This window comes from Mobula hypostoma, chromosome 2 (assembly GCF_963921235.1).
Source record: "Mobula hypostoma chromosome 2, sMobHyp1.1, whole genome shotgun sequence".
Taxonomy (NCBI): Eukaryota; Metazoa; Chordata; class Chondrichthyes; order Myliobatiformes; family Myliobatidae; genus Mobula; species Mobula hypostoma.
In genome coordinates this window covers 86092830-86112782 of record NC_086098.1, presented here as the reverse complement: position 1 = coordinate 86112782, position 19953 = coordinate 86092830, and the positions used below count along the sequence as shown (strand labels likewise).

Genomic DNA, 19953 nt, shown 5'->3' with positions numbered 1-19953 from the left:
AAAGAATATTGTCAATGTTTTGGTCCAAAACATCAACAATATTCATTTCTATATATGTTACCCGACCTGCTGAGTTCCTCCAGCATTTTGTGTGTGTTGCTCTTGTTTGTGAGGAAATGGTGTTGGATAGACTGTTGGGTCTCAAGGCTGATAAGTCCCTGGGCCCTGATGGTCTGCATCCCAGGATACTTAAGGAGGTGGCTTTAGAAATTGTGGACGCATTGGTAAAGATTTTCCAATGTTCTATAGATTTAGGATCAGTTCCTGTGGATTGGAGGGTGGCTAATGTTGTCCCTCTCTTCAAGAAGGGAGGAAGAGTAAAAAAACAGGGAATTATAGACCAGTTAGCCTGACGTTGGTGGTGGGAAAGTGCTGGAGTCAATTATAAAAGATGAAATTACGACACATCTGGATAGCAGAAACAGGATCGGTCCAAGTCAGCATGGATTTACTAAGGGGAAATCGTGCTTGACTAATCATCTGGAATTTTTTGAGGATGTAACTATGAAAATGGACAAGGGATAGCCAGTGGATGTAGTGTACCTGGACTTTCAGAAAGCCTTTGATAAAGTCCCACATAGGAGATTAGTGGGCAAAATTAGGGCACATGGTATTGGGGGCAGAGTACTGACATGGATTGAAAATTGGCTGGCTGACAGAAAACAAAGAGTAGCGATTAACGGGTCCCTTTCGGAATGGCAGGCGGTGACCAGTGGGGTACTGCAGGGTTCAGTGCTGGGACTGCAGCTGTTTACAAAATATATTAATGATTTAGATGAGGGAATTAAAAGTGACATTAGCAAATTTGCCGATGACACAAAGCTGGGTGGCAGTGTGAAATGTGAGGAGGATGTTATGAGAATGCGGGGTGACTTGGACAGGCTGGGTGAGTGGGCAGATGCAGATTAATGTGGATAAATGTGAGGTTATCCACTTTGGTGGTAAGAACGGGAAGGCAAATTATTATCTAAATGGAGTCAAGTTAGGAAAAGGGGAAGTACAATGAGATCTAGGTGTTCTTGTACATCAGTCACTGAAAGCAAGCATGCAAGTACAGCAGGCAGTGAAGAAAGCTAATGGCATGCTGGGCTTCATAACGAGGGGAACTGAGTATAAGAGCAAAGAGGTCCTTCTGCAGCTGTACAGGGCCCTGGTGAGACCACACCTGGAGTACGGTGTGCAGTTTTGGTCTCCAAATTTGAGGAAGGACATTCTTGCTATTGAGGGAGTGCAGCATGGGTTCACAAGGTTAATTCCCAGGATGGCGGGACTGTCATATGTTGAAAGATTGGAGTGACTGGGCTTGTATACTCTGGAATTTAGAAGGCTGAGAGGGGATCTTATTGAAACATATAAGATTATTAAGGGATTGGACACGCTGCAGGCAGGAAGCATGTTCCCGCTGATGGGTGAGTCCAGAACCAGAGGCCACAGTTTAAGATTAAGGGGTAGGCCATTTAGAACAGAGTTGAGGAAAAACCTTTTCACCCAGAGAGTGGTGGATGTATGGAATGCTCTGCCCCAGAAGGCTGTGGAGGCCAAGTCTCTGGATGCTTTCAAGAAAGAGATGGGTAGAGCTCTTAAAGATAGCAGAATCAAAGGTTATGGGGATAAGGCAGGAACTGGATACTGATTGTGGATGATCAGCCATGATCACAGTGAATAGTGGTGCTGGTTCAAAGGGCTGAATGGCCTACTCCTGCACCTATTGTCTATTATGTGTGTTGCTCTCTAGTTACCCTTTAGCTTTTAACATACAGAATCTTTGCATTTTCCTTTACCTAAAGTGGCAAAGCTATCTCAAGGCCTCCTGATTTCGTGAATATTATCTTTCTTGTACTTAAGGGATTTGCTTGATTCCAGCTGCCTAACTCTGACACATGTCCCCTTTTTTTCCTCAATTTTCCTTGTGAACCAGGTTTCCCAATCCTGCCAGCCTTGCCCTTCACTCTGACAGGAACATTTTTTGAGGATCATTGATCTGGATGAATTGCATTACCCAGGAAATTATGGAACCCAGTACGTTTGACATTTTGAACTTGAGCTGGCCAGAAATAAGTAGCTCATTAATAATTTCTAAGCAAGTGTCCTAAAGTTAGCCAGGATTTCACAAGGCTGTACGTGCAATGCATTTCTGTTTGACCTGATTCCTCTCATGCAGCACTTCTGGTCATTACTTTTTGATTTGGTTCTTCCTCTTTGCATGTATCGTCATTATATTTTCCCAGCACCTCAATATTTCTACCTATAGAATTATATTTTCCCCTCACTTTATGAATTTACAAACTGAAAAGCCTGACCACCAATACTTGCAAGTAGAAAGGATGTCTTGTCGTACGCAGGAGATCAATTATAAATTAACTCAAGTGAAGCAAGCAGGTACAAGCAAGAAAACTAATATTTTGTGGTATATTACATTAAGTCAAGTTACAGACAAACAACTTGCCCCAAGGTCATCTACCTGACAAGTTGTTTTAGTGCAATCTGGTCATAACAAAAATGTAAACCAATCTTATCAAAAGAAAAGATACAAACAAAATACACTATCTAGCTTGTATGGTGAGGACAGAACATTTGGCCCAGGACCATCCCACTCTCAAATTAGCTGAATTATAATCCTTAACTCAAACATTCCAGTCACACATTTCCAAGCTCTTTTGCGATTGTTATTATTTTTTAAAAGGGATAACTGTTTTTCTTCAGGAATAGGTAAATGAAGTGCATATGTAAAATCACTTGGTTTATTTAGAAGCACAATGTTTACATAAATTACAGTCAATGGGGAACCCTGCACAGTTACAATATATAATGGGCCATTCCACACATACTCTGGTCTTCCACAAAGGCCCATTTTCTGTTTAAAATTTGTTTATACAAACTGATATTTGAAGCTAGAATTACTTCTATCCTCTTGATAAAACAGGACTGGTGAAGTTCAAATCTAGTTCGGTGCAAGCTAATTTCTTTCTTCAAACTGTGTCTTGTTCTTCAAAAGATAGGCAGCCAAAAATTCAATTGGATTAGGAGGTCTGAAAAGCAAAACATTTACTGGATCATGTTTTATGCAAAGCAGGGTTAGCAAACTTCCCATTAATATATATCCATGGTACTTGTGCATTTTTTGTAACAGGTTTAATTCAAATGATAAGAATAGAATCAAATTTAAACCACTACTTACTTACAGCAAACATGACTACTTACAAAAGCAAATTAATGTGAAGACTTCCATATATGCCTGCAGAAGGTTGAAAGAGGCAACTAAGCTCAGGTGATATACCTGAATTGGTTCAGCTCAATTTCAAATTCATGTTATAGGTAACTGGAGAGATCAGAGGATTTCCACTCTACACTTCTACTCTGAAAATTAAAAATAGAAAGCTTGGGAATCTCTGGATTTCCAGCATTTGGAGAATCTCTTGTTTAAAATCCTCAGTGTTATTGTTTTGAATATCTGCTCCTTGGATGTTACCTGCATCCATTCTGTTGTCACATTTACATGATTTTTCCTGTTAGATTATGGATTTGTTTGTACAAAATGGTACAGATGTTTACAGACTTAAGAATTCTAAGCTATTCCATTGAGGGAGGTCAGGACAGGATGCTAGGTCTACAAGAAGAAATAATGAATTTTGTTGATAATCCTATAGGATGTAATGCTTGTCAACGTCAACACATTTATGTCTTTAATTCTTGAAAAGTTTAACATTTCCCTTCAGAACTAGAGCAACATCAAAGATTGGAACACAAGTACTCCTCAGCAAAATCAGTATTTGCTAAGCAATAATTTGAGTGCAGTTTCCCCAGCACTCAAATTCTGCTCAGGTTGTCTTAAGCTATACAAATTGGTCAGGTTGAATGGTCTGAGGAGGTCTTCAATCTTCCAAATAAAAATGCAACAAAAACCAAGAATTAATCCTGTGAATAGATCTGTAACATGATCCCAGGCAGTTCATTCCACACAGACTACTGTACACATGTTTTTTAAAGAATAAGCTGGTATATTAAACATGAAGTAGAACTATTTTTCCATGCCTTGGAACCCAGTCCAAGCATTATGATTCAGTTAAACTATCAGTTTAATAATTTCACTTCATTTTACAATATCTGTGAAGGCCTAACTTGATTTTTGGATACAAAATGTATGCTGCTAGTTACTCTAGAATTTGGGGAATTTTTCTATCTATTTAACACAAGAAACATTTTATTCAATATGTTGAGTGTGGTAAAGAGTTTTTCTCTCTGAAGAGAAGGAGCATGAGAGGTGACTTGACAGAGATGAACAGGATAATAAGCAGATAGTGGACAGCCAGGAACTTTTACCAGGGTGGAAATAGTTAATATGAGGCATACTTTAAAAACACGAGTGGCAAGTGTGTGGAACATGCTCCCGGGGTGGTGGTACAGGTAGCTAACATTAGGAATATTTAAGTGATTCTTAGATAGCTACATAGATAAAAGAAAAATGGAGGGCATGTGGTAGAGAAGGGTTAGATTGATGTTGGAGAAGGTTAATAGATTGGTACAACATAGTGGGCTGAGGGCTGTATTACTATGCTGTATTGTTTTATATTCTATATTCAAAATGCAGCGTTGAATCAAAGAGCAGCATGTACTCAAATTTCCACATCACATCTTACCTTTCTTTTGCCAGAACTGATAGGCCTTGTAACAGAATAGGCACCACTGTCTGATCCAGATATGCCCGAGTTGGAAGGGACTGCAGATCAACTTTCTGCTTAGATGTTTTCTCCGCATTCAGTTTTTCATTCTCAACTATCCTCTGCTCCAGTGAGAAAATATGTACAACTTCAGTTTTAGACCGCAGTGCATCTTCAAAGTAGTAAGCCACTTGTACAACAGGTCTTGCCAATAATCACTTTTACTTTGTGTTAATAATCATAAAAAGAAATTAAACTTCTAAAAACAAAAACATTTTCAATTATCACTTCAAGGACAACCAAGATTACCAAGCATCTGTGAACACCATTTTAATCTGCCTCCATTTATGACTAATTCAGGCCAACTATGGAGAAAGACCACCTTCAGTTATGTAAAGGAGGGCCTTCACACGGCCTTAGACCAGCTACACAATACAAACACCCATGTCAGGATGCTGTTCATCGACTATAGCTCAGCATTTAACACCATCATTTCCACAATTCTGATTGATATGTTATCTGGGCCTCTGTACCTCCCTCTGCAATTGGATCTTGGACTTCCTAACCAGAAGACCACAATCTGTGCCAATTGGTGATAATATCTCCTCCTTGCCGATCTTCAACACTGGTGCACCTCAGGGGTGTGTGCTTTGCCCACTGCTCTACTCTCTATACCCATGAATGTGTGGCTAGGCATAGCTCAAATACCATCTATAAGTTTGCTGATGATACAACCATTGTTGGTAGAATCTCAGGTGGTGACGAGAGGGCGTACTGGAGTGAGATATGCCAACTAGTGGAGTGGTGTCGCAGCAACAACCTGGCACTCAATATCAGTAAGATTAAAGAGCTGATTGTGGACTTCAGGATGGCCAAGATGAAGGAGCACACACCAATCCTCACAGAGGCATCAGAAGTGGAGAGAGTGAGCAGCTTCAAGTTCCTGAATGTCAAGATCTCTGAGGACCTAACCTGGTCCCAACATATCGATGCAGCTGTGAAGGCAGCAAGGCAGTGACTACACTCGTGGACTAAAGGGCCTGTATTGTGCTGTAGGTTTTCTATGTTTCTACTTCATTAGAAATTTGAAGAGATTTGGTATGTCAACAAAAACACTCAAAAACTTCTATAAGTGTACTGTGGAATGCATTCTGACAGGCTGCATCACTGTCTGGTACGGAGTTGGGGGAGGTGGGGGGGGGCTACTGCACAGGACCAAAAGAAGCTGCAGAGGCTCATTAAATTAGTCAGCTCCATCTTGGGCACTAGCCTACAAAGTACCCAGGACATCTTTAGGGAGCGGTGTCTCAGAAAGGCAACGTCCATTATTAAGGACCTCCAGCACCCAGGGCGTGCCCTTTTCTCACTGTTACCACCAGGTAGGAGGTACAGAAGCCTGAAGGCACATACAGCGATTCAGGAACAGCTCTTTCCCCTCTGCCATCCGATTCCTAAATGGACACTGGACCCATGAACACTGCCTCACCTTTTTTAATATATAGTATTTCTGTTTTTACACTATTTTTAATCTATTCAGTATACTTATACTATAATTGATTCACTTTTTTTCTTCTATATTAAGTATTGTATTACATAGAAACATAGAAACATAGAAAATTGAATTGTTGTTGCTAAGTTAACAAATTTTACGACACATGCCAGTGTTAATAAACCTGATTATGATTCTGAGATCAAAAATGAGGCAATGTGAAGGAGCAGTAATGAATCACAGTAAAATTTCAAACTAGCTTTGTAAGAGTTTATTCCTTAATCACCTGCTTTGTCAGTGACACCCAATGAACAAAAGGATCAACTTTATTCACTATATATATTTACATGTATTAGAAAGTTGCCATGTTGTGTTGGCACTGCATGCAACAAAAAAAACATACAATTATACAGAATAAATAATTAAATAAATATAAGGTTAGAGGTTAAAGTAGAATAGCTAAAAGACAGCTTTTTAGAGCAGCTTGTGGTTCAGCTATTCTGAATTGGTTGTTGTGCAAAGAAGCAGAATTCATTAGAGAGCTTAAGGTAAAAGTGAAAAAAAATTGAATAAGTATTTGCATCATCTTCACTGTGGAAGACACGATTAGGATGCCAGAAGTTCAAGTGTGTCAGGGGCAGAAGTGAGTGAAGTTATCATTACTGTGGAGAAGGTGCTTAGGAAACTAAAAGGTCCGAAGGTAGAGAAATCACCTGGACCAGATGGACTACACCCCAGGGTTCTGAAAGAGGTAGCTGAAGATATTGTGGAGGCATTAGAAATGATGTTTCAAGAATCAGTGGATTCTGGCATGGTTCCAGAAGACTAGAATGTTTCAAATGTCACTCCAAGGGACTGAAGCAGAAGAAAGGAAATTATAGGCCAGTTAGTCTGACTTCAGTTATTGGGAAGATGTTGGATTTGATTGTCAAGGATGTGGTTTCGGGGTACCTGGAGGCACATGCTAAAATAGGCCGAAGTTGGCATGGTTTCCTTAAGGGAAAATCTTGCCTGGCAAATCTGTTGGAATTCTTTGAAGAAATATCAGACAGTAGAGACAGAAAGAGAATTGGTAGATATTGTGTAGATATTGGTAGATATTTTCAAAAGGCCTTTGACAAGATGTCACACATGAGAATGAGGCTGCTTAACTAGTCTTTCCTGGTATTACAGGAAAGATTCTAGCATGGATAGAGCATTGGCTGATTAGCAGGAGGCAGAGTGGGAATAAAGGGAGCCTTTTCTGGTTGGTTGAGGCTGACTAGGGGGTTTCACAGAGGTCTGAGTTGTGACCGCTTCCTTTTACTTTATATGTCAATGATTCGGATGACAGAATTGATGGCTTTGTGGCCAAGTTTGCAGATGATATGAAGATGCGTGGAGGGGCAGGTAGTGTTGAGGAAGCAGAGAGCCTATAGAACGACTTGGACAGAATAGAAGAAAGAGTGAAGTGGCAGATGGATTACAGTGTCAGAAAGTGTATGCTATTGCACTTTGGTAGAAGAAATAAAAGTGTAGGCTACTTTCTAGATGGAGAAAAAATTCAAAAATCTGTGGTGCAAAGGGACTTGGGAATCCTCTTGCAGGATTCCCTGAAGGTTAATTTTCAGGTTGAGTCAGTGGTGAGGAAGGCAAATGCAATATTAGTATTCATTTCGAGGGGACTAGATTATAAAAGCAAGGATGTAATGTTGAGTTTTTATAAGACACTAAAAAGGCCTCACGGAGTACTGTGAGCAGTCTTGGGCCCCTTACCTGAGAAAGGATGTGCTGAAACTGGAGAGGGTTCAAAGGTGGTTCACAAAAAATCATTCCAATATTCAAGGTCTGATCATTGAGGAGTTTTTGATGGCTCACTGGAACTCAGAAGAATGAAAGGTGATCTCATTGAAACCTATTGAATACTGAAAGGCCTCGCTGGACTGGATGTGGAGAGGATGTTTCCTGTAGTCGGGAAGTCTAGAATCAGAGGGAGGGCCTAGCCTTAGAATAGAGGGGCATCCATTTAGAATGGAGATGAAGAGTAACTTCTTTAGCCAGAGAGTGGTGAATCTGCAAAATTTGTTGCCACAGGTGGCTGTGAAGGCCAAGTCACTGGGTATATTTAAGTTTGTTAGATTCTTTATTAGTCAGGGCAAGGAGTAGATTGGGGCTGAGAAGGAAATGGACCAGCTGTGATGAAATGACAGAGCAGATTCAATGGGCCGAATAGCCTCATTATGCTCCTGTATCATATGGTCAAGGTACAGATATGGAATAAAGTGTGCATTAATACATTAATAACAGTATGTAATTACAATGTAAACATTATAAAAAGTGATTTAAAGTGTTTACAGTGCAGTGACTGAGGGAATAGAGTGGGGGGGGGGCAGGGAGTGGCTAACTATAATGGTTGATCAGACTATGTGCTTGGGGGATCAAACTTGTATGATAAATCATTGCTCCTTCATTGAAGTGATAATGTTCGAGCAGACACAAATAGCAATTGTCAGAAGCCCACTTAAATGCCTTCATGATAGAGCAAGATCCATCTTTACATTAGAATGAGATAATCATCAGGAAAGACCAATTTTTTAACTTTTGGAAGTTTTTGGAATTAATACAAGTAGGGTACCAGAAAAGGCATCTTAAATCCTTTGTCCGTTTGGTGCTATCTGGATGTCTGAATACGTACACAGACATACAAAGGAGTCAAAAACGACAAGGTTAGGTAAATGCTGTATGAAATAACGAACCAGAGAAGTCAGCCACACAAATTCTGCCCATTTATACTTTACCTTAATATAGAAAAAAAAACTCCCAAAGTGAATTATAGAGGATTATTTAAAAAGTACTGTTCACATCTGATGACAAAGGCTCAGTTAAAGAGGAGACACAAGAGACTTCAGGTGCTGGAATCTGAACCAATTCAACAATCCCCCCCCCACCGCCCCCCAAACCTCTGTCACTATCTCTACTCCTCCCTCCCCTAACAGGCCCGATCTGCCTATCAACCCTTCCTCAACTGGATCATCTGTTACTTGACAGTTCTTGCCTCACCCCTCCCCCTCAACTCTTCGTTTTGGCTATCTCAGCTTTACATTCTCAGTCCTGATGCTGGGTCTTGACCAGAAACGTTAATTGTCCTTTTGCCCCCACAGATGCTGCGTGATGCTGAATTAATTTAAAAATTAGGTATTAAGCAAGGCAAGGAAAAAAAAAATTAAGTAGTGAGAATTTTAGAGTTGCTGTTTAATCTTAAGCCTTGTCAGCAAACACAATATTGAATAAGTTAGTGAAAATTATGAGAGATGCTACAGAATTTTTAATTCCCTCAAGTTTACAGAGAAGGGGTGAGGGGCCAATTAGAAGTGTGCAAGAATAGTCAGATCTGGGGCACCTACAGCTTGGATGATGGGTTTGTCCAAGGCAATCCAAGTCATCATTACGGATGTGGTAAATAATGACAAACTTAAAGTTGACATAGGTGGTAAATAATGACAAACTTAAAAAAGGGTGAAATACAGCAGTTGCTGGGGATCAGGATAAATTTGTGACAGTAACCAGTTAATGACAGCACAGTAATTGCCAATGGACAATTGGGAAGAAATTTCTGCTCATCCAGAACTATATGCAAGACACACAAGCTCACAGTGGTGTTGGAACCATTGTTTATTTTAGTATTATTAGAGACTTAGAAGGGAGTGGGTAAGGCAAGACATATGAATGACAGATAACTTGTGCAAGAAGTCTAATCTAAACAGAACTGAACTCTGTACAAGGACAATAGGCTCTGCAGAAACCAATGAGGACCTGGATACAAATGTGTAAAAATGTTTGAAATTGGCTGGGTATACTAAATAAAGCAAATGGGATCATAAGAGTCATCTGTGCAGGCAGTATACAAAAGCAGGGATAATACACGAATATATTGATACATCAAACATACAAGAAACACTGTTAGGCCATAACTAGCACAACACAACATAACCACTTCTAAGCCCACAACTTTAAGATGAGAAGACCATAGAAAGGATGCAAAAAGGACTTGCTAAAATATTTAGGGTATAGAATTTCAGGAAGGAGAGACAGACAGATTGACTTTGGTTTTCCTTTAGAACAAGAGTACATTTATTCGAGGTAAACAAGGTCATGACTAGTTGAGAGAATGTAGAGAGAAGCTGTCGTTAACAGCAGATGGATTATGGTAAATTTAACATTTTAGCAGAGGGATGTGAAGAAAAGCTAAAAAAAAAAATCTGAAACTCAGTCTGTAGGGGTGTTAGAAAGAGTGGGGAAAAGAGCTCGGAAGAAAGAAAATTATAAAATTGCTCAATGGAACTCATAAGAGAGCCCATCAACTTGATGAATCAAATGATCACCAGTGCTGTAACAATCACATAATTATAAACACATTTTATTTGTATTTAGTAAATATATTAACACAATGGCATTTCTTGCTATTAGTGCCTGCACAATAAAACTCCAGATTATATTCTTTATGGAAAGAGAAGGTTCATGTTTCAAACCACAACTATTTTGATAAAATATGTTTGACAGTAAATAGCTTTTCTTTCTTCAAGCAACACACATAAAAGTTGCTGGTTGACGCAGCAGGCCAGGCAGCATCTCTAGGAAGAGGTACAGTCGACCTTTCAGGCCGAGACCCAGGGTCTGCCTGGCCTGCTGCATTCACCAGCAACTTTTATGTGTGTTGCTTGAAATTCCAGCATCTGCAGATTTCCCCGTGTTTGCGTTTTCTTTCTTCAGTCTGACGCTGCAAGACATTTTTAATATTTAAATTGTCTGCAATCAAACTTATTTACATTTTTAAACAGTTACATGAGCAGCAGCCAGCTACAGAAAAAGCAAATGCTAGCTACAAACCAAAGGTCTCACCATTTTATAGGCCAATGTAAATAATTGCATTCATACCATTATAAATAGTTAGCAAGCATGGTAAAATGTTGCATGCATCTAGGCTTAACTAAATGAACCTGTCCTTAGAGTAAACAGTCACATCTTGACAAATCACTCACCTGCACATTCTCTGTGAGACCATAGTCTGCATGAGGATTTTCTGACATCTGAAAAAGAAAACATTTAATGAGAAAATTACTACTGCTACTGTCCAACTCAAGTAAAAGCCAAGGAACTTGTGCTCTTATTCTCAATTACTTCGAGTATTATTACCTGTATCTGTCCTTCCAAGTTTGGTTCTGTGAGTGTTTCACCATGTTCTAAGAAACAAGAGGCAGTGGCATTAAAACATTCAGCCATGTACAATTAGATAGTCATACTTCATTGATCCTGGGGGAAATAGATGCTGCAGAATTGAGAATGAAAAACCATACAGATATTTCATAACTTTCCAAAAATACCATTCTAATTCCTCAAGTCACATGCCAACTGGTACTAGGACAAAGAAAATGAAGATGGGAGGAAATGATAGCAATACAAGCTTTGGAACAGGTGATAATTGTATTAGAACATAGAACCGTACAGCACAGTACAGGCTCTTCTGCCCACAGTATTGTGCCAGTAGTCTTTTAACCTAGTCCAAGACCAATCTAACCCTTCCCTTCCACGTAGCCTTCCACTTTTCTTTCATGCACGTGCCTAAGAGTGTCTTAAATGTCTCTAATAAATCTGCCTCTACCACCGCCCCCAGTAGCACATTCCACACACTTAGCGTACTCTCAGTAAAAAACCTATTTCCTCCAGTTGACCCGGCTGGTGGCGTAGCAGCATCAGCATCAGACTTCAGACGAAAGGTCCCGAGTTCAAATCCAGCCACCCGGCTCCCCTGCACGCTTTCCATCCATGCTGGGTTATGAGCTGGTGAGCTCTTTGAAAACTCACCCGGCAGAAAGCAATGGCAAACCACTGCTGTAACTTGCCTCGTACGCGATTCCCCACTATGTCAGAGAGGCTTGGAGGGAAATTGTCCGCTCACCAAAGAAACTCTGGATGCGATGTACCTTTCCTTTTCCTCCAATTACCTTAAAATCATGCACCTTTGTAACAGCCATTGCCTCCCCAGGAATAAGTTCGATATGCTGGCAAATAGGATTTCAAACGATTAAAATCCAAAGCATGGTAGGGGGAAGCAAGAGCTAAATTGGTGGTAAAGCTGTAGTTTAAATATAAACAGAGCTACGAAGGGTAGAGTTTAACCCATTTGGATCCCCCGGGCTCAAGAATGGAGATGTAGGAAGGATGGTGCAGAGGGGCAGGAAGTCAGATGGGGTAGGTTGAGAGAAAAGGGGCTCAGGACCCCAGGACACAGTGGGAGCCCTGGGGCAGCATCTACAAGAGGTGGTGCCTCAAGAAGGCAGTATATACCATAAAGGATCCCCACCATATGGATCAGGCCGTCTTCTCGTTGTTACTGTCAAGCAAGAGGTACTGAAACCCGAAATCCCACATCACTAGATTCAGGATCAGCTACTTCCTTACAAATATCAAGTTCTTGAACCCTAATCCACCTCAGCAACTGAGTACTACAGACCACCTCTTATCCTCCATGCACTTGTATATAATTGTTCCTTTTGCACGTCTTACATGCTTTTCTCCCACTCTCGTATAATTTATGTTGCTATTTGCACTTACGTGCCTGTGATGCTGCTGCAAAGTTTTTCGTTATACCTGCACCTCACTATACTTGTGCTGACGACAATAAACACTTGCCAAGGGAACCCGGGGGTCCCTGGACACCGGAAACATGGAGGGACCCCGAGGAATCGCGATTTTCGGGTCCCACGGTCGTCCAAATGCAGCGTCGAGTAAACTGCGGAGCCGGCAGCAAGTTTACGGCCTCACCGCGCCCAATCCCGTTGTGACCGGGTCCCCGCGGAAAGCACTTCGAAAACGCAGCATCCCTCTTTGAGCAAAAGCAATGAGAAGACATACAGTAAGAGGCCGGACAGCCATCCCCGAACTCACCTTCCGCCATGTTTGTTGTCCGTTTCTACGCACTGCCCTCCCATGAGACGAGCCCGCTGATTGGTCGCCCCTTCAGCCGGGATCTCTGATTGGTGTGCTTTGAGACGAAGCAGTCAATTGGTTAGCTGGCAACTTCTTCGCCAGTTTTGCTGGTACATTTCCAGAAATAACTTTATTCCGAAAATAAAGAAAATACTATTCAGCTTAATTTGTATCGTTCGCCTATGATATACTGCATCCCTTCGGTGCCAATCGTCCAGAATAGAGGAAAGTTACGGTTGGCGTTTCGGTGACGTAATACACACCGGGTGCTTACGCAGAGTGACGTCGAGGAAAGGTGCAGTAACTTGGAAATGAAGAATGCAGATCATTAAATACTTAGGGAAGTTTTAATATTATTAGCGAGTCTGGTAATGCCTGTTACTGAGTTGCTTTCAACACAGAATGTACCAAACAGGAATGCTGATCTCTAGAATTGCTCTGAAGTCTTAATTAGTGGTCTACAGTTTGGGCTGTTCGACAACAGGGAACAATAATACGAAATGTTATTGTTCTTTGTCTTGAATCCCTTAGTTTATTTGTTAGAGATGGGAGGAAAGGATTTTTGTTTACAAGTTCTGTTGACTCGTTTTAAATTCCTAGATGTTGTTATTTCAGGTGACCTGTCCTGTAAGTGCAATTACAAATAAAGCAAGACTACTTCCTCAGGAGTTTGCGTAGCTTCGGCAGGACATGTAAAACTTTGCCAAACTTCTATAGATGTTTAGTGGCCAGTATATTGACTGGCTGCATCACAGCCTGGTATGGGAACACCAATGCCCTTGAAAGGGAAAGCCGACAAAAAGTCGTGGATATGGGCCAATTCATCGGGGGTAAATCCCGTCCAACCGATGGGCGCATTTACATGAAACGCTGTCGCAGGAAAGCAGCATCGATCATCAGGAGTCCCCACCACTCAGGCCATGCTCCCTTCTCGTTGCTGGCATCAGACAGAAGGTACAAGAGCCTTAGGGCTCATACAGCCAGGTTCTGGGACAGTTATTATCCGTCAACTATTAGGCTTTTCCACATGCAAATTGCGTCGACTGCGCCTCTTCCTACAGATGCTGCCTGGCCTGCTGCGTTCACCAGCAACTTTGATGTGTGTTGCTCAATAATAAGCAAACGCTTCGAGAGGCTGGTCAGGGACTACATCTGCAGCTTTCCACCACCCACACCGGAACCCCTGCAGCTCGCCTACCAACACAACCGATCGACAGGTGACGCAATAGCCACGGCTCTCCACACCCTCCTTACACATCTGGAGAAGACGGATGCCTATGTGAGAATGCTGTTCCTGGATTACAGCTCAGCATTCCCTCCAGGCTCAACAAGAAGCTGAGAGACCTCGGCCTTCACCCTGCCTTGTGCAGCTGGATCCTGGGCTTCCTGTCAGATCACCGGCAGGTGGTAAGAGTGGACTCCTGCACCTCTGCCTCTCTGACCCTCAACACAGGCGCCCCTCAGGGCTGTGTCTTAAGCCCCCCTCCTTTACTCCCTGTATACCCATGACTGTAGTAATCCTCAGCTCCAATCTGCTAATTAAATTTGCTGATGACACTACACTGATTGGCCTAATCTTAAATAATAATGAGGGAGCCTACAGAGAAGAAGTCATCACCCTGACACGGTGGTGTCAAGAAAACAGCATCTTCTTCCATGTCGCAAAAACAAAGGAGCTGGTCGTGGACTGTGGGAGGACTGGAGACAGGCTATCCCCTATAGACATTAATGGATCTGGGGTTGAGAGAGTGAACAGCTTTAAATTCCTCAGCATAAACATCACCGAGGATCTCACATAGTCTGTATATACCGGCTGTGTAGTGAAAAGGGCACAATTGTGCAGATGGTTGAAAAAGTTTGGTATGGGACCCCAAATCCTAAGAACTTTCTATAGGAGCAAGGTTGAGAGCATTCTGATTGGCTGCATCACTGCCTGGTAATGGGAACTGTATTCCCCTCAATCGCAGGACTCTGCAGAGAGTGGGCCAGACAGCCCAGTGCATTTGTAGATGTGAACCTCCCACTATTCAGGACATTTACAAAGACAGGTGTGTAAAAAGGGCCCGAAGGATCATTGGGGACCCGAGTCACCCCAACCATAAACTGTTCTAGCTACTCCCATCTGGAAAACGGTACCACAGCATAAAAGCCAGGACCAACAGGCTCCGGGACAGCTTCTTCCATCAGGCCATCAGACTGATTAACTCATGCTGACACAACTGTATTTCCATGTTATATTGACTATCCTGTTGTACATACTATTTATTATAAATTACTATAAATTGCACATTGCAGATTTAGACAGATGTAACGTAAAGATTTTTACTCCTCATGTATATGAAGGATGTAAGTAATAAAGCCAATTCAATACTTTCAAAATGAGATATCAAGAAGGACTGCATAAAAGGGTAATGAAAGTGAATATATTACCAACAGTCCCACCGCCCTGCACCTGGACCGTAGCCCTCCATCCCCCACCCATCCATTAGCACAGCGCTCTACAGAACCAGTAACCTGGGTTCAATAACTGCTGTTGTTAGCAAGGAGTTCCACCTTCTCCCCGTGACTGTGCGGGTTTCCTCCAGACGCTCTGGTTTCTTCCCACAGTCCAAAGATGTGCCGGTTGGTAGGCTCATTGGTCATTGTAAATTGTCCCGTGATTGGGCTAGGGTTAAATTGGGGGTTGCTAGGTGGCACAGCTTGAAGGGCCAGAAGGGTCTATTCCGTGCTGTACCCCAATAAATAAATAAGCAAACAAACTGGACAGGTACTTGATAAAGTATATTTATGGAACTGCTGGGAAAAGAAGTATAATGCTTGATTCACAGAAGGATTCCTCGTGACTTCCAACACTCTCAGTAGTCGAAAGGGCTTTAATGAAATACCAACAGAGGCATTACCCCACCTATCAGAAATTATTTTTTTAAAAAACATTCAAAGAAATTTGTGAAGAATTGTTGTCGAATCTCATGTTTCTGTTATGTTCCACTCCTCCCTCTTTCCTTCATTCTCTTATTCTTAACCTTTAAATTCTCTTTATTTGCTCTCTTTACTTTTCATTAATTCTATTGCTCTTCATTTTACTGTGAACACCTGCAATAAAATTAATCTCAGGGTAGTATTTGGTGACATACGTGTACTTTGATAATAAATTTAATTTGAATTTTGATCTTTGAATCTGATTCCTTTTATTTCTTTCTTCACTCTATTTGCTGTATACATTTTTCCATCAACAAAACACGCAAGCAGGTTTACATTCAAAATTTAAATTTGCTTTAAGATTTCTAATGAGGACAAAAAGAACCTTCACACAGTTTATGGACATGACAATTCTTTAAGTCAGTGTGCTTACCTTCTTGTGTGTATTTACATTTTTTGTGCAGTGATTTAGCGGTGGAACAGACTCTGGGGGCTGAATGGTTTACTTCTATTTCTATCTTCCTCTGACAGCATGGGGAATATGCTTCAAGTAAACACCCTACATAACAAGAAACTGTCCATTGGGATTAAAGAGCTGATAGAATGTGGAGTCCCTGCTGAATATCTGATACTATATTGCTCTAATTAGGAAAATTAGTAATTCTGGCTATGTTTTAAATAATTATTTTGCTTAATTAAATGGTGCAATAGGAGAATTGGTGTGTGGGCACATGGCCAAGTGGTTAAGGCATTGGACTAGCGACCTGAAGGTCGTGAGTTTGAGCCCCAGCCAAGGCAATGTGTTGTGTCCTTGAGCAAGGCACTTACTCACACATTGCATTGCTCTGCGACGACACTGGTGCCAAGCTGTATGGGTCCTAATGCCCTTCCCTTGGACAACATTGGTGTCGTGGAGAGGGGAGACTTGCAGCATGGGCAACTGCTGGACTTCCATACAACCTTGCCCAGGCTTGTGCCCTGGAGAGTGAAGACTTTCCAGGCGCAGATCCATGGTCTCGCAAGACTAACGGATGCCTTAAATAGGCAATTGGTTAGTGTGTTGTAGTTGGAGAATGAGTCAGTGTCAAGATGCCAGAAATCAGTTGTGAATTTTATGGATTAATGTTTTGTACGATTGCTGGTGATCTGAAATGTTTTTCTTTTTCCTCCACAGAAACTACATTTATTTTATTTTTAATTTTATATTCACAATATAAAATCATATTTTATATTCTGCAAGTTTTTCCCCCCCGATTCGTTTAAACTGGAGATTGACATCAACATCATTGACCGGGGAATGGGTGCTTGAACAATAATTAGCTACTGTGCTTTGACCAATAGCTCTCTAACTGAAAATCCATCAGGTCAGATTTGTACAGCACAGAAACTGACCCTTCAGCCAAGGTGCCTACCTGAGCTAGTTCCATTTGCCTGCATTTGTTTCATATCCTTATAAGCTTTTGCTATCTACAATCCTGTCCGAATGTCTTTTAACATAATTGTACTCAGCTCTACCTACTTTCTCTGACAGCTCATTTCCATATACCCACCACTCTGTATATGACACAATTTTGCCCCTCAGCCCCTTTAAATATTCCCTCGCTCACCTTATACCTATCCTGGGAAAAAGACCGGGATAAATCTCCACTCACTCACTTTTCAGCCACATATGCTGGAGAAAACCCATCCAGCCTTGCCTTATAACTCAAGACATCCGGTTTCAGCAACAGCCTTGTGAATCTTTCCTGCATCATCAGATCATAAGACATAGGAGCAGAATTAGGCCATTTGGCCCATCAAGTCTGCTCCACCAGTGATATTAAACCTGTTTTGGATTCTGATTCTCTTAACCCTATTTTCCTGCCTTCTCCCCATAACCTTTAACAACCTTACTAATTAAGAACCATTGAACCTCTGCTTTAAATATACTCAATGACATGGCTTCCACAGCTGTCTGTGGCAACGAATTCAGAGATTCACCACCCTCTGGCTCTTGAATTTCTTCTTCATCTCTATTCTAAAGGGACATCCTCGTATTCTGAGGCTGTGCTCTCTGGTCTGACACTCCCCCGCTATTGGAAACATCCTCTCAATGTATACTATATTCAATATTCTATAGGTATCAAGAAGATCCCTCTCTTCTTCTTAACTCTAGCGAATACATCTCCAGTTTAATCATAGACTTCCTAATCTGGTGAGCAGAACTGTACACAATACTCAAGGTGGGTCTCACCAACATCTTGTAAAACTGCAACATGACACCTCAGTGCCCTGAATGAGAAAGGCAAGAGTGCCATATGCCTTTTCACCACCCTGTCTACCTCTGTCTCCAATTTCTGGGCACTCTACACACGTGCTCTCTGACATCTCTGTTCTCCCAAAGCTGTTCTATTGACTGTGTATGTCCTGCCCTGGTTTAACTTCCCAAAATATAACACTTCATATCTGTCTGAGTTAAATCCTATCAGGCATTTCCCTTGCACCCTTTCCCAGTTGATCCAGATCCTGTTGTGACCTTGGACAATCTTCACTGTTCATTGAACCGCCAATGTTGGTGTCATCTGCAAACTTACTAACTCATGCCAACCACGTACATGCTCATCCAAACTGCAGTTTTTCCAGAATGTAACCACATTTCTTCTCTCAATCTATAGACTTTATACTTTATTGTCAACAAACAATTGATACTAGAACATACAATCATCACAGCGATATTGGATTCTGTGCTTCGCGCTGCATTTAGGATGGGAATTCCAGCTACATACATAACACTTTATTTTTAAAAAAGGGCCTGGCCAATAAACAATCTGTGCAATATTGCATTATCGGAGCAGCACAGTAGTATAACACTTTACAACACCAGCAACCTGGGTTCAATTCTCATGAGTTTTAGAGAGTGTGAAACCAGCTGAAAGGCTGTGATTCTGCACTGTTTGTATTTAACTAAAAGAAGAGAATCTTTATCTTAATACATCATTGACAGGTTGTATACCGTAACTGCAAATAAAGATTAAAGATGAGCTTTTTTCAGTCACAAGTACATTGAAACATACAGTGAAATGCACTGGTAGAGTCAACAACCATCACAGTCCAAGGATATGCTGAGGCTGAGTGCCAGTGTCGCCATGTTTCTGGTGCCAACATAGCATGCCCACAATTTACTAACCCATGTGTGTTTGGAAAGTGGGGCAAAACCAGAGCACTCAGAGGAAACCCATGTGGTCACAGGAAGAGGATATAAACTCCTTACAGACAGTGGTGGAATTGACCTGAGTTGCTGGTGCTGTGACATGTTAGGGCACCATGATGCTCCAATTATGCATATTGTACAGATGATTTTATGTTGGGGGAGCAGTATCGGTCCTGGTGATGCAAAAAGACTAAATAAACTCATCAAAAAGGCTGGATCTGTCCTTGGCTGCAACCCGGACTCTTTTGAGTTAGTGATGGAGAAGAGGTCACTAAACAAACCGTTATCCATGGACAATTGGACACATCCTCTCCATGAGCTACTGAATAAGCAGGGGAGCACCTTTTCAAACAGGCTCATTCAGCTGCACCGTCACAAGGATTGTCACAGAAAATCTTTCCTATCAAATGCAATAAACATATCCAACAGTTCATCTCTGTATGACAGGAGAACACACTTCATAGTACAATAGTCTCTTGTTTTATTATTTCGTACATTATTACAGCACATTGGTAAATTGTGTATATTAATATTCTGTACTTTATTATCAGTTAAGTCTGCATATTGCTAAGTGTGTTTTTAAATGTTGCTGTAATGAAAGATTTCCCACTTGGGATCAATAAAGTACTTATCATTATTATTATTATTATTTCCCTAATATTGCCTGACGCCGGCCCCCTAGGCCTGAGTCGATGTAGTAAGTAAGTTCCCTAATATTACTTCTATTTAAA

At 41.3% G+C, this 19953-nt stretch overlaps 1 protein-coding gene across 1 annotated transcript; it reads right to left on the bottom strand.

Moving 5' to 3' along the window:
- Window positions 1-2414: 2414 nt before the first annotated feature.
- On the bottom strand, window positions 2415-13125 carry dpy30 (dpy-30 histone methyltransferase complex regulatory subunit). The gene is made up of 5 exons (XM_063039820.1): window positions 13072-13125; window positions 11320-11366; window positions 11166-11213; window positions 4638-4780; window positions 2415-3029 (listed from the first exon to the last, which is right to left on the bottom strand). Exons 1-5 carry the CDS (start codon window positions 13079-13081, stop codon window positions 2957-2959), a joined length of 321 nt encoding a protein of 106 aa, XP_062895890.1. The 5' UTR covers window positions 13082-13125; the 3' UTR covers window positions 2415-2956.
- Window positions 13126-19953: the final 6828 nt, after the last annotated feature.